The 14,870-nt window shown below is 42.0% G+C and overlaps 1 protein-coding gene across 5 annotated transcripts in view; it reads right to left on the minus strand.

Annotated features, from left to right (window-relative positions):
• myo9b (myosin IXb) overlaps window positions 1–14,870 on the minus strand; it is an 81,121-nt gene that overhangs the window by 33,295 nt on the left and 32,956 nt on the right. For 4 of the 5 annotated variants that reach the window (XM_037531164.1, XM_037531172.1, XM_037531162.1 and 1 more), the window contains exons 6-16: window positions 14,723–14,823; window positions 12,505–12,628; window positions 10,638–10,727; window positions 9,124–9,240; window positions 7,576–7,710; window positions 5,360–5,481; window positions 3,640–3,781; window positions 2,825–3,020; window positions 1,490–1,565; window positions 1,100–1,192; window positions 40–147 (exon numbers count right to left, since the gene is read on the minus strand). In XM_037531164.1, coding sequence (XP_037387061.1) covers window positions 40–147; window positions 1,100–1,192; window positions 1,490–1,565; window positions 2,825–3,020; window positions 3,640–3,781; window positions 5,360–5,481; window positions 7,576–7,710; window positions 9,124–9,240; window positions 10,638–10,727; window positions 12,505–12,628; window positions 14,723–14,823 — 1,304 coding nt within the window. The remainder of the gene's footprint in view (window positions 1–39; window positions 148–1,099; window positions 1,193–1,489; window positions 1,566–2,824; window positions 3,021–3,639; window positions 3,782–5,359; window positions 5,482–7,575; window positions 7,711–9,123; window positions 9,241–10,637; window positions 10,728–12,504; window positions 12,629–14,722; window positions 14,824–14,870) is intronic. The other variant, XM_037531166.1, reaches the window with a different exon arrangement.

Consider the following 14,870-nt stretch of genomic DNA (forward strand, 5'->3'; position numbering starts at 1 on the left):
TGGGGGGGTGCAGAGGTGCGGTGTGAGGCCCAGACTCACTGAAAGAACTGCCGTGACTTCCTCACAGAAATGGTGGACAGACGGAGCTTTTGAGGAACTTCACCGCCTAACCGCTTAATGGTGCACAGGACTTTGGCATGCAATTCCCTGATTTAACCCCAAGCACAGAGCGGTAGAGACAGAGGGTGTGGGGGTGGGGGTTGGGGGGGGGGGGGGATTAGAGAGATCAAACAGGTACAATCAACATGTGATTAGTACAACACCGGAATTAAAGCGACAATTCTGGGAAAAATCTCATTTAACCAGCATGTTCCCACCAATTTACTCCAGGACTTCAGTGAATCATACAGCGTCAGAAACCAAATAATCTACAGTATCAGAGATACGGAACAACTACACACACTTTGAGGTGAGTGTGTGATGATTTAGCACCATAACCATCCAATCATAGAGCGTGTTTACATCCACTCCATAATCAGATTTCCGCAGTTGCGCTGAGTAAGAAATCCGATAAAGAGGCTGGATTTGAGCTCAGTAATCAGATTCCTCAGCACTGTGAGCTCTTACTCTGATTTCTGAGCATGTGCGAAAACAGGCTGCGGTACTGGACATAAGCGAGCAGCGTCGCCTGAAACCAAACATGAAACGAAGGATATAAATATTCTTCATCTTCTAGACGAAGTTTGTCCATATTTTCAGATGAAGTGACTCAATGCTTTTTACGTTACGTTTACGTCACGTCTTCTTCTCCGAGTTTATCGGCTGGCTGTAAAGCAGAAATCTGATTACTGTCTGACTCACGTAGACCTGGAGTTTCCCATCATCTGATTACTGAAGCGGATGAAAAAGCATTGATCGGATTACTGACAAAATCTGATCAATATTCTGCAGGTACCGGATTATTAAGTGTTTGTGAACTCACTCACGGTTGACCAATCCGATTTTCCGCAAAAGGAAAAGTCTGTAACTTTTCATCGAACTGTCGCTTCAAAACAGTCCAGTCACCCAATCCCATTAAACAGTGTCCACAGAAAAGCCGTAAAGGAGATGAGAACCCAGAGGAACCTGTGAGGGAGAGCATCCGGGTTTGGTGTCTTACTTTTTACTCTCGAACGTCGCGAAGATGTCCTCGAACACCTCCAGAGGGTTCTCTTCCGAGCGGTCGAAGGAGAAGTCGATGAGAGACTGCTGACTGCAGAGAGGGACAGTGATTTACAGCCCGGAGCAGCACAGCACCAACATCACCACACAGACACTAATAACCTCCATATATGATCACACCCCCCTCGAACCACTAACTCACAGCTCACATGAATAATGTATATGATTTAATATACATGTAAAACCTGCACAGTGCAGATTAGAACTAAACTCCAGAAAGTATTTTTAGATCCTTTGTTCAATATTCGGTATTAATCAATTAATCCATATTGTCTGAAATGTGGCGTCAATATGATGAATCTCTTGAGAGTTCCCATGACCTCCTCACCTCATCAGTCTGCCTATGGCTGAAGTGGGTGTCTTCATTTCCCTCAGGGAATGTCGGGAATAGCGCCTGACGGAGCCTAATGGCAGAAAAAGTTCAGATCACTGCATTACACCGTATTAAATACCAATTCATAACAGTGCAGCTAGAACTGCAGGAATTATGCCTTGTGCTTCAACTCACTGGCCACTTTATTAGAAACACCCACCTTGTGCTTCCACTCACTGGCCACTTTATTAGAAACACCCACCTTGTGCTTCCACTCACTGGCCACTTTATTAGAAACACCCACCTTGTGCTTCCACTCACTGGCCACTTTATTAGAAACACCCACCTTGTGCTTCCACTCACTGGCCACTTTATTAGAAACACCCACCTTGTGCTTCCACTAACTGGCCACTTTATTAGAAACACCCACCTTGTGCTTCTACTCACTGGCCACTTTATTAGAAACACCCACCTTGTGCTTCTACTCACTGGCCACTTTATTAGAAACACCCACCTTGTGCTTCCACTCACTGGCCACTTTATTAGAAACACCCACCTTGTGCTTCCACTAACTGGCCACTTTATTAGAAACACCCACCTTGTGCTTCCACTCACTGGCCACTTTATTAGAAACACCCACCTTGTACTTCCACTAACTGGCCACTTTATTAGAAACACCCACCTTGTGCTTCCACTCACTGGCCACTTTATTAGAAACACCCACCTTGTGCTTCCACTCACTGGCCACTTTATTAGAAACACCCACCTTGTGCTTCCACTCACTGGCCACTTTATTAGAAACACCCACCTTGTGCTTCCACTCACTGGCCACTTTATTAGAAACACCCACCTTGTGCTTCCACTAACTGGCCACTTTATTAGAAACACCCACCTTGTGCTTCTACTCACTGGCCACTTTATTAGAAACACCCACCTTGTGCTTCCACTCACTGGCCACTTTATTAGAAACACCCACCTTGTGCTTCCACTAACTGGCCACTTTATTAGAAACACCCACCTTGTGCTTCCACTCACTGGCCACTTTATTAGAAACACCCACCTTGTACTTCCACTAACTGGCCACTTTATTAGAAACACCCACCTTGTGCTTCCACTCACTGGCCACTTTATTAGAAACACCCACCTTGTGCTTCCACTCACTGGCCACTTTATTAGAAACACCCACCTTGTGCTTCCACTCACTGGCCACTTTATTAGAAACACCCACCTTGTGCTTCCACTCGCTGGCCACTTTATTAGAAACACCCACCTTGTGCTTCCGCTCACTGGCCACTTTATTAGAAACACCCACCTTTTACTTGCACTCAGGTGATAAAGAACGGATGTTACCTGGGTGTTCCGTGACCCAGCGGCGGCCAGCCTCTTTAAAAGTGGCCACTGTCCGTACGACGGCTCGCAGGATGCCCCAGCGGAACACGGCCACAGGATCTGAGCCAATCAGCTGCCTCAGGTAGCCCCGCTCACTGCTGCGCAGCAAAGCCACCATGTCCGGCCGCATGTGGTCAGTGTTCTTCGCCCTGAAGTCCTGCAGGATACACACACACACACACACACACACACACACAAGCTTACGTTTAGTAGAGAGTGTCAGACTCAACACAGCAAGATTTCCACCTCTGTCGGGTCTTCAGATCAGATACGGTCACCTGGTACCTGCAGTACTGTAACATTACAGACCACACACAGAGCCGGTTCTGCAGACTCGGGTTAATCCTACACACTTATGGGTCTTCAATGGTTCTGTAGTGAAGATAATGGTTCTATTTGGAACTATATGTATGAATGAATGGTTCTCTGCACGGTGAAATGGTTCTTCAGACTGATGGAGAATGTTCTGCATCAGCTTTTATACAGAACCTTTTTTGTAATGGTTCTATATCGTGCCAAAGAGAGTTACGATGCATGGGAACCCTTTTTGTTGCTATACAGGACCATATACAACACATTCTTCATCAATCAGAAGAACCATTTCACCGTGGAAAAGAACCATTTAACCCTTTGAATAACCGTCTTTCTCATTCATAACTTTATTTATAAAACTATTTTTATGATTTATTTATTTATGAAAACACACTTTAACACTTCGCACAGCAACGTCCCCAGGAACGTCCAGAAAGCTGTTCCCCAGCTGTGCTCTCCTTTACCTTTATCTGGTATTTGACCTTGCCGGCGTAGTGGAGGATGACGAAAGCGGGTTCCATGACCGGCGTGGGCACGAAGAACAGGTTCTCCTGATGCTGCTGCTTGAACTTCTCCAGCAGGGTGTTGTCTGTGGCGTGAGGAAAGCTACAGGCAGGAGGAGACCAGAGAACAAAGGACAGTACTTTGAGGGTTCTTCAGGAAAGAAAATGGTTCTGTACAACCACAAACGCTCAAAGAACCCTCTGCATGACTGAAGGGTTCTTTGCACTGTGAAAAAGTTCTCCAGTCTGAATGTTTGCACAAAAAATGGGTTCTTCTATTGTTACAGTCTCAACATCATAATAGGCACTATGCAGAACCCTTTTTCAAAATGGGTTCACGCAGAACCATCTGAGTGTTCACGGTTTTATATAGAACCATTTCTTTACTGAAGAACCCTTGAGGAACCATTTTAGGAGTGTACGAGGCTAATGCAGCTAACAAAGAACAATGGAATCTTCTAAACATGGTCTTTCTTTAATATTTAGAACCATGAGTTCTACACAGAACCGTTTCATGCTTAAATGGTTCTCTGCACGGTGAAATGGTTCTTCAGATTGATGGAGAACATTTTGTATATAGTTCTATATAGCCCCAAAAAGGGTTCTTTATTGTTGCTACACTCTTTAAAAAGATGGTTCTTCAAGTGTTCTTTAGTAAAGCTCTATTAGCTACTGTTCTAGATCTATTAGCCACCATTCTAGAACAATCAGCTACTGTTCTAGACCTATTAGCCACTGATCTAGATCTATTAGCTACTACTCTAAACCAATTAGCCTCAACTCTAGATCTGTTAGCCACTGTTCTAGATCTATTAGCCACTGTTCTAGATCTATTAGACACTGTTCTAGATCTATTAGCCACTACTCTAGATCTATTAGCCTCTACTCTAGACCTATTAGCCACTGTTCTAGATCTATTAGCTACTGTTCTGGATCTATTAGCCACTGTTCTAGATCTATCAGCCACTGTTCTAGATATATTAGCTACTACTCTAGATCTATTAGCCTCTACTCTATATCTATTAGCTACTGTTCTAGATCTATTAGCCTCTACTCTAGATCTATTAGCTACTGTTCTAGATCTATTAGCCTCTACTCTAGACCTATTAGCTACTGTTCTAGATCTATTAGCCACTACTCTAGATCTATTAGCCTCTACTCCAGACCTATTAGCTATTGTTCTAGATCTATTAGCTACTGTTCTAGATCTATTAGCCACTACTCTAGATCTATTAGCTATTGTTCTAGATCTATTAGCTATTGTTCTAGATCTATTAGCTATTGTTCTAGATCTATCAGCCACTGTTCTAGATCTATCAGCCACTGTTCTAGATCTATTAGCCACTACTCTAGACCTAATAGCCACTGTTCTAGATCTATTAGCTACTGTTCTGGATCTATTAGCCACTGTTCTAGATCTATTAGCTACTGTTCTAGATCTATTAGCCACTGTTCTAGATCTATTAGCCTCTACTCTAGATCTATTAGCCACTGTTCTAGATCTATTAGCCACTGTTCTGTTATTCTGTGCTAAAACTAAAGGAACCGAGCACATCTTTCATGAGAGATAAGAAGGTGGATTTCAAGCCAAACTCTCAGTAAGACAAAGCTGAAATGGACGGGACGCCTCAAGGGTCAGGGTCAGTTAGCTGGACTGTTCGGCGTGGTTCCACTCACTCACCTGCTCTCCTCGTCCAGCAGGTACAGCAGGCCGGTGGGCTTCTTGCTGATCAGGTTGATGCAGCCGATGTTATCGGTGTATTCCACGTTGCTCCAGGTGATTCCCTCCGACACGTACTCCTCCTGCAGCGGTCCAGCACAACATACAGTCACGGGGGTCCAGTTCATAGAGATTCCCGGCCCACTTTTAACGTTTGTGGGGTTCAGACACCAAAAACACTCATAGTTCATTTTTAAATGACCACTTTCTGTCATCTCCATCACTTCCAGTCTGATTCTGTCGCCGTGCCTTTAGGGCTGGTCAGCGTGATCTTTTACCCTAATGTGGCTCAGATCTGGTGTTTTCAGGGCTGTGTGGACACAAATCTGATCTTTACTCTAATGTGACTCAGATCTGGTGTTTTCAGGGCTGTGTGGACACAAATCTGATCTTTACTCTAATGTGACTCAGATCTGATGTTTTCAGGGCTGTGTGGACACAAATCTGATCTTTACTCTAATGTGACTCAGATCTGGTGTTTTCAGGGCTGTGGACACAAATCTGATCTTTACTCTAATGTGACTCAGATCTGGTGTTTTCAGGGCTGTGGACACAAATCTGATCTTTACTCTAATGTCACTCAGATCTGATGTTTTCAGGGCTGTGGACACAAATCTGATCTTTACTCTAATGTGACTCAGATCTGGTGTTTTCAGGGCTGTGGACACAAATCTGATCTTTACTCTAATGTGACTCAGATCTGGTGTTTTCAGGGCTGTGGACACAAATCTGATCTTTACTCTAATGTGACTCAGATCTGATGTTTTCAGGGCTGTGGACACAAATCTGATCTTTACTCTAATGTGACTCAGATCTGATGTTTTCAGGGCTGTGGACACAAATCTGATCTTTACTCTAATGTGACTCAGATCTGGTGTTTTCAGGGCTGTGGACACAAATCTGATCTTTACTCTAATGTGACTCAGATCTGGTGTTTTCAGGGCTGTGGACACAAATCTGATCTTTACTCTAATGTGACTCAGATCTGATGTTTTCAGGGCTGTGGACACAAATCTGATCTTTACTCTAATGTGACTCAGATCTGGTGTTTTCAGGGCTGTGGACACAAATCTGATCTTTACTCTAATGTGACTCAGATCTGGTGTTTTCAGGGCTGTGGACACAAATCTGATCTTTACTCTAATGTGACTCAGATCTGATGTTTTCAGGGCTGTGGACACAAATCTGATCTTTACTCTAATGTGACTCAGATCTGGTGTTTTCAGGGCTGTGGACACAAATCTGATCTTTACTCTAATGTGACTCAGATCTGGTGTTTTCAGGGCTGTGGACACAAATCTGATCTTTACTCTAATGTGACTCAGATCTGATGTTTTCAGGGCTGTGTGGACACAAATCTGATCTTTACTCTAATGTGACTCCCATCTGATGTTTTCAGGGCTGTGTGGACACAAATCTGATCTTTACTCTAATGTGACTCACATCTGATGTTTTCAGGGCTGTGTGGACACAAATCTGATCTTTACTCTAATGTGACTCAGATCTGATGTTTTCAGGGCTGTGTGGACACAAATCTGATCTTTACTCTAATGTGACTCAGATCTGGTGATTTCAGGGCTGTGGACACAAATCTGATCTTTACTCTAATGTGACTCACATCTGATGTTTTCAGGGCTGTGGACACAAATCTGATCTTTACTCTAATGTGACTCAGATCTGATGTTTTCAGGGCTGTGGACACAAATCTGATCTTTACTCTAATGTGACTCAGATCTGATGTTTTCAGGGCTGTGGACACAAATCTGATCTTTACTCTAATGTGACTCAGATCTGGTGTTTTCAGGGCTGTGTGGACACAAATCTGATCTTTACTCTAATGTGACTCACATCTGATGTTTTCAGGGCTGTGTGGACACAAATCTGATCTTTACTCTAATGTGACTCACATCTGATGTTTTCAGGGCTGTGTGGACACAAATCTGATCTTTACTCTAATGTGACTCAGATCTGATGTTTTCAGGGCTGTGTGGACACAAATCTGATCTTTACTCTAATGTGACTCAGATCTGGTGATTTCAGGGCTGTGGACACAAATCTGATCTTTACTCTAATGTGACTCACATCTGATGTTTTCAGGGCTGTGGACACAAATCTGATCTTTACTCTAATGTGAATGTAGCTGAAACGCATTAGAACCGAGTGCCTCAGTAACTGACCTGCTCCAGTCTGAATATGTGCTGATTGCAGTAGTGCTGCAGCTGCTCGTTGGCGTAGTTAATGCAGAACTGCTCAAAGCTGTTCGTCCTGAAGTCCTCAAATCCAAATATGTCCAGGACTCCTATGGACAGACACTTCAAACACACAGCACACAGAACCGTTATCAGAACATTCAGAGCATTATCATCCTCATAAATCTGAAAAATAACCCCAAAACATTCCAACTAATCATGACAGTGAGCTAATCAATACCTCCATTCAGAGCGGTATTAAATACAGACCCATTTGTAGGTGAAAGGTCACACCGATGAAGGACGGGTTCTTCAGTAAGGACAACGGTTCTATATACTCAAAGAACTATGTGTAGGCTTATATGGTTCTTTGCAAGGTGAAAGGGTTCCCTGGATTGACGGGGAATGTGTTGTATATGGCTGTATACAGAACCTTTTTGAAAATGGTTCTAGCACCAAAAAGGGTTCATTAACTGTTATAAGTTTGACATCGTCACAACAGCAGAACCTTTTTGGTGCATGTGGTGTGTATATATATATAAATATATATATATATATATATATTCATCTATCCATATACACACATATATACACACACACACACACACACACACACACACACACACACACACATATATATATATATATATATATATATATATATATATATTTATTTATTTATCTATCCATACATATATATGTGTGTGTGTGTGTGTATGTGTGTGTGTGTGTGTGTGTGCATACGTATATACATACACAATGTATGAATATGGATCACATATATACTTTTAGACCAAAAAAATAAAACAAAGAAAACCCCTCATATTAATTCACATGAAGCTAACACATATGAGTCATAACACATATGACTAATGCTTTCTGTCATATATTGTTAAATATGTGTACTGATGCACGACTGAAGCATGTCCCCTATCTGGCCAGTTTCAAATAAGTTGGCATATTTGTGCACATATATAGGAAAAGCCTTATATTCTAATGTAGGTCATATATTTAAAATCCATATATCGCTATATATCAGATTTCTTATGGGTGCAGCTACACCGGTCACCTCACCGACGCCAGTCACGCCGCGGATCAGGCGGACTGTGCTGTGGTGGGTATTTCATTATCCTGAGATAATTCTCCTGCATTTGTGTGGTTATTGTTAATTGGCCAACACGTCAGCTTGGCAGGCTGGCGGTGGTAAGACAGGACGTGTCACTTTGATCTGAACCGGAGTCGGATGGGGTGCGAGGCTTTCTGTGTGTTCCGTAAACAGACATACTTCACATTCCTCCCCGATTTCGCAGGGTTCATCCCCGGAGCTGTGCCTCGGAGAATGAACACCCTGAATTCGCTGCGTTGTTTCAGTCTTAATGGCCTAACAGCTCTTCTAAAGAATGAAGTCAGCTACCGAGACCCTGTTAGTCAGCTTAACTGCTCGAGGGCCCTCGACTGAACCAGCCTAACCGGCTTCAGCAGCCCCTCAGCCTGAAACGCCGGCTAGGACGTCAAGCCTGCGGCTCAGCTCCGTACCGGGACGGACTCCTCCATGTCCCTCTTGTTCAGCAGAGCGTGGTTGATCCGCAGGACGATCCAGTCGAACAGCGAGCTGTACAGAGACTTGGCCATGGAGTCTCGGGCCGTGATCGCCTGCAGAAAAACAGGGTTAAAACCAAAATAACGTTAATTAATCATTACAGTCCCACAGACCTGCTCCGACAGCCAGGAGCACTCGGCCTGGACACAATGACCACACACCCTCACTGACCGACACTCACATCAGGAGGAAAGTGGACAAAAGTGGGGGCCGTCTGATTTCACACGTGAAGTGCGTGAAAAAGCACACGCGGTCATCAGTGAGCGCACGTGGACGCGTTTCCACGCGATAACTAACTTTAACCTGTGACGGGAGTAAAACCAGGTGACCTCAGAGCCTGATTTCACCTGTGAACCAGCGCTGACCGGTAACAGATTCAACTCACACAGACACAGTTCACAGCAGAACGGAGCAAAACCAGAAAAGAAGAATCTGATGACCGATTTTAAAATGATGGAAATAGAATTAAAATATATAGAAATAATGTCAAAATAGTTCAATAATAATAATAATAATAATAATAATAATAATAATAATAAAGTTAATTGAGTAACACTCTTTAAACCGGGTTTAAATTGACGTAAATAAATTTGAGATGTGTAATGGAATTATATAAACAACAATGAATATTTAGTATAAATAACAGTATGGGAGTTTTTTAATAGTTTAAAATCATTTGGCAGTTTTATGTTGATCTTTAATTGATTTGAACATATTTTAAAAATGTTATAACAGAACGGAGCAAAATTTAAAAACTTTTATACACAGTTTCTGACAGCATAACTAATCATAAACAGATGTAAATATGTATGATACAATTTTCTGTACTTTCAATAATATTGATGATAATAATAATAATAATAACAATAGTAATTGGTCTTAATTGACAAATATAAGCAAGATGTAACAGAATAATATAAAAAATATATAAGCTTATAAAATAAAAGTGTATAAAATAGCAGTATTATACTAATTTTCAAATATATTTATCTAATAATATTTTAAACACAATTTTATTTAATAGAATGGAGCAATACTGTATAACAGCTTTACAATAGTTTATACTAATATAATTGATATGAAATAGATGTGAATATAACTTTTAAATTTATATTTAAAAAATTACATGGTTTGAAAAGTAAAGGTTTACGGCACTTTAAAATAAATTAATAATAATAATAATAATAATAATAATAATAATAATAATAATCAATGTGCAACAGCTTTTATCTGAACATAGATACATGAGATGCATATTTAAATATTGTGAAAATGATAATGGTTTATAAAACATAGCTTTGAATAGTTTATAATATCAGTTTTATATCGATCTTCAATTGATCTAATGTGATAACCGTGTAATATCTGGGTTTTTAATTGATCTGAAATTGCTGGAACTCCAGTCCTGAGAGCAGGACGTGACCCTGGACCTCAGAGAGGGTTCTCCTACCTCGCTGAGCGTGTACGGCAGGATCAGGACGTCGTTGGCGGTCATGGCTCTCCTCTTGGTCAGCGCCTCCACCAGCGGCTCCTTCTTCACCTGCGCTTTGAGAAACAATCACTGAGTGGAGCAGCGAGGCTGGAGTTTATAAAGACTCCGTGGCTCAGAGCTCAGCCTGGGAGCGCTCAGGTGTTCCTGAGCACACGGACTAATGCTGACGGCTCTGTGATGCCGCTATGCTGGAACTGGGACCAGTGCCGGGCTGGGCAGAGCGCCCGGAGACAGGACGCCGAGCACCGAACACACTGCATATTACATCACTGGACATTAAAATACCACATTCAGAACTGACAGCAGAGCCGGGCAACACGGCCGAAGACTAACTTTCATGATCCACGATAAGTCAGGATACTTATCTTTTCATGCACCTGCAGCAACAGAGGAATATATATATATATATATATATATGCACACACACACACACACACACACACGCACACACACACACACACGCTATATTTCCAAAACTATTCGGCCGTCTGGCTTCCCATTCTTAATCCACAAGAGGTTGCTGGCTCAGCTAAGTCAAAAAGAGAAACAGTACCAGGAGCTTCTGAGGAACTCCATGCAGAGTAAACAAGAAGAGACAGATGCCCTTGAGGTCAAGACCTGCATCTGAGAGCGGTGATAATAGCCCTGTGTGCCAGGACACTCAGACGCTGGCCATGGTGCGCTGGCTGAGGGCTGTACCAGTGGACGGGGACACCATCAGAACAGGTCCACCTTAGACAGCCTGCTCCATATGGCCGGCAAAGATGATCTAAGATACGGTGGCATCAAAGGTGGGATGGTGTGTCGTATATGGAGAGCCATCTCAAAAACGAGGACGAATACTTTTGGAAATATAGTGTGTGTGTGTATATCTATATTATATATATAGTATATCTATCTATATATATAGATATATATATCTGCTCCATCCAGTTAACCTCACTACCAGTCTTGGATTACAGTGATGTAGTTTATAGACACAGAACAGAATAATTACATCATCTAATCACTTCAGTAGCTCAAGAATTCATCAGAAAATAAATAAATAAATAAATAAATGACCTCCAAAAAACATTTCTGTGGTCCGGGGAGACGCGTAACGCCGGTACACCCAGACCACCTCTCACTCCGCTCGTCCATCAAGGTACCAACAGGGTAAATGCTGCCTCAAAGCTTCTACAGTGGTTTTAAGGTCTGATTATGAACCTTGGTCTCTTATTCTCCAGGGTGTATTTTGGTCAGTCCGTCTGAATCTTCGTGACCAAATCGTAGGGCAGATTATTCAGTAACTGCATGAAATAAATGTCTTTTTTATTTTTATTTTATTCATTTTTTGTAAAAGCCCCTCAAATGAATGGAACGTGTTTTATGCTCTACAAGCTCACGATTTACTGCTGAGAGCCAAAAATCTCCGACGCTCTTTGTGTTATTTTCTAAAGGTTTCCAGAGCAGATCACTGAAGAGACGCCGTCTGTTCATAGTTTAGAGCCCAGATTTGCCTGTTTATAGTTTATAACCACCAGAACCACACCAGACAGATGGGGGGGGGCATCCTACATACTTAAAAGGATGGTCGTGGTTCAGGTGGTCGTGGTCGTGGTTCAGGTTCTGAAGGTTCATCACTCTCGTTTGGAAGTTTGACACAGTAGTAACTTCCACAGTTTACAGGATGAGAACATTAGAGTCGTTAATATCGTTAAATTTGGTATTAATCAGCTTTTATAGGTACGTTGTGTCGATGTATAGCTACCCTCTTAAAAAGATGGTTCTTTAAGGGTTCTTTAGTAAAAACAGTGGTTCTATATAGGGCCATGAACACTCTTACCTTGAGGAGGTCAGAGAGAGTGGACAGGACGTCCGCAGGCCCCACCGTCAGACCCTCGCCGTCAGCCTTCGCCTCGTACGTCAGGTTCCCCAGGTACAGAATGGCGGACAGTACGGAGAAGATCCTGAGGGCAACAGAGGAGAAATTAAGCTTCGTAATGATGAAAAAGACAAAAAACGTGTTTTAATTTTCCCCCAATATCTTTCATTTAGCAAACAAACAGCGACTGTATATTAATATATCCATATATTTTATCAGGGCTGGGCAATTCGACAATATATATCGTTATTGTGATGAATGATTTCACAATACAATATGCGTTTCTGGACATTGTGTATCAGCAGTGCCTGTAGCCACTGACCATCTACATGTTTCACTATAAATAGAGCAAAATTAGCCTGTTTAATCAATCAATTAATCAATAAACCTTTATTTCTAAGCTGAAATACATCGAGGATCCCCTCATTTTCAGTGCAGAGAATTTACAGCATAAAGAAACTAAATATAGAACAGAATGGAATTTACTCAGAACTAAAACGAGCAGAACTACAACACAATTAACAGTAAAGTTAAATCAAAGGGAAAAATGTGTTAAGAAGCAGAACAGCATAATAAAATCAACATTCAGCGGATTAAACTAATTCATTTAGCAACATTTCCAACACAAAAGGCGAAACCAGGCAAACTAAGATTTTCATTACTCTAATAAAGTGAAATGAAATAAATTGTGGAAAAAAATTACAATGAAATAAAAATGAGAAAAATGAACTCAACTAAACCGGTTACAGTCTGTCTGAAGGTGCCAGATTTCATGTCAAATAAATTTTAAATGTAGCAATGGTCATGTAATGCAAAGCTGTATGATATATATATATTTTTATTTTTGACATAATCTGAAAGTGCCTGCTGCTGTTTACATTTTATGTACAGTTTAGAACGAATGGACTAAAAGAAACGGCCCAAAATGACTTGGACATAATTCTGGTTCCATTGACTTCCATTAAAAGTAGAGGAAGTTTTTTCCTTCTCCTGTAAAGTTACTAGTTTGGAGATATGAGGTTTTCTTCCAACAACAGCGCTATATATAGTTCTTGGGGTGAAGCTGGGGTGATCTGAGCTTTTATTCGTACTAATTTAATGTTATTACATATACACATATTTCATTATCTTCAATGGTTTCTCTCCCTTTTTTCACTGTGTAACGAATCCTGAAAATTCCAGCGCTGCTGACGCTGGACTGAAACTCCGAGTTTACAAACACAGACTGCAGGTCACAGATATTTGTCAGTATTTCCATTAGAGGATGGATGGATGGATGGATGGATGGATGGATGGATGGATGTGTGTCAGACGAGTGCCAGTTAATGAGGTGGGGACACAACGAAACACGGCGGCACCAGATCAGGCCTGGACCAAATCCACTGAACTGTCCTGCCTGATTAGCAACCGGAGAAAAACGAACACGACCCAAACAAACGATGGAGACGCTCCGTCATCAATACCTCAGCTCCAGCCAAAACAGCCATGTTACTCATCTGTCAGCATCAAAAAACGAAAAATTCACACCAGCTCCTCAGAGAACCTGCAGACACGCCTCCAAAGCTCAGTCTGAGAAGCTGGTTGATGATCAAACCCATTCAGTGGTGTTGAGGTCTGGCCTCTGGGGTGGTCAGTCCATCGTCCAGCTTCTTTGTTTGGTGTGTCCGTCTCCTTTTCTCAGTGAGGTTCTTCTTGATCAGCTACACGTCCTTTCAGACCCACAGCGCTGAGTGGTCTTCTCACAGTGGAAGGATGGACAGAAACACCTGTGGATGCTTTCAGATCTGAAGCAGCTTGATCTTCTCCTCTCTCTCAGAGATCAAAGCTTTCAGTGCTGTTTATCTGATGGGGGCAGGTCTGGGGGTCGACCAGCTCTTCCAGGTGGTTGTTAGGAGCCTCATTTTCTCTGGAGCTTTTAATCAGTTTTTCAGCTCCAGTTCTTCAGCGTTAACTTTGTTCTTCCTCATGCAAGTGGATTGTCTTGTATCTAACCTATACAAACACCTCCGGAAAGATCCATACCATGTCTTCAGTGGCTGTTGTTCAGTGCTGGATACGGCAGGAGTTTGTCATGAAGTGCGTCTGTGATTTTTGTGTTACTGCACAGATCGGACCGACTCAGATAAATACAACTCTCAGACACACTACAGCCTTCTGTTTAATTACACACTGGACTCACTGTTTCTTGGTGGCAGGCAAAAAGCCCACCATCTCCATGGCCTGATGAAGCCTCTTAAATTCATACTGGATTTCAGCTTGATCTTCCAAATGAGGGTTATCCTGAAGAAAAAGAGAAGAAACGAAACCTCAGTATACGTTTCTATTCA

The sequence above is a fragment of the Pygocentrus nattereri genome, chromosome 2 (genome assembly GCF_015220715.1).
Source record: "Pygocentrus nattereri isolate fPygNat1 chromosome 2, fPygNat1.pri, whole genome shotgun sequence".
Taxonomy (NCBI): Eukaryota; Metazoa; Chordata; class Actinopteri; order Characiformes; family Serrasalmidae; genus Pygocentrus; species Pygocentrus nattereri.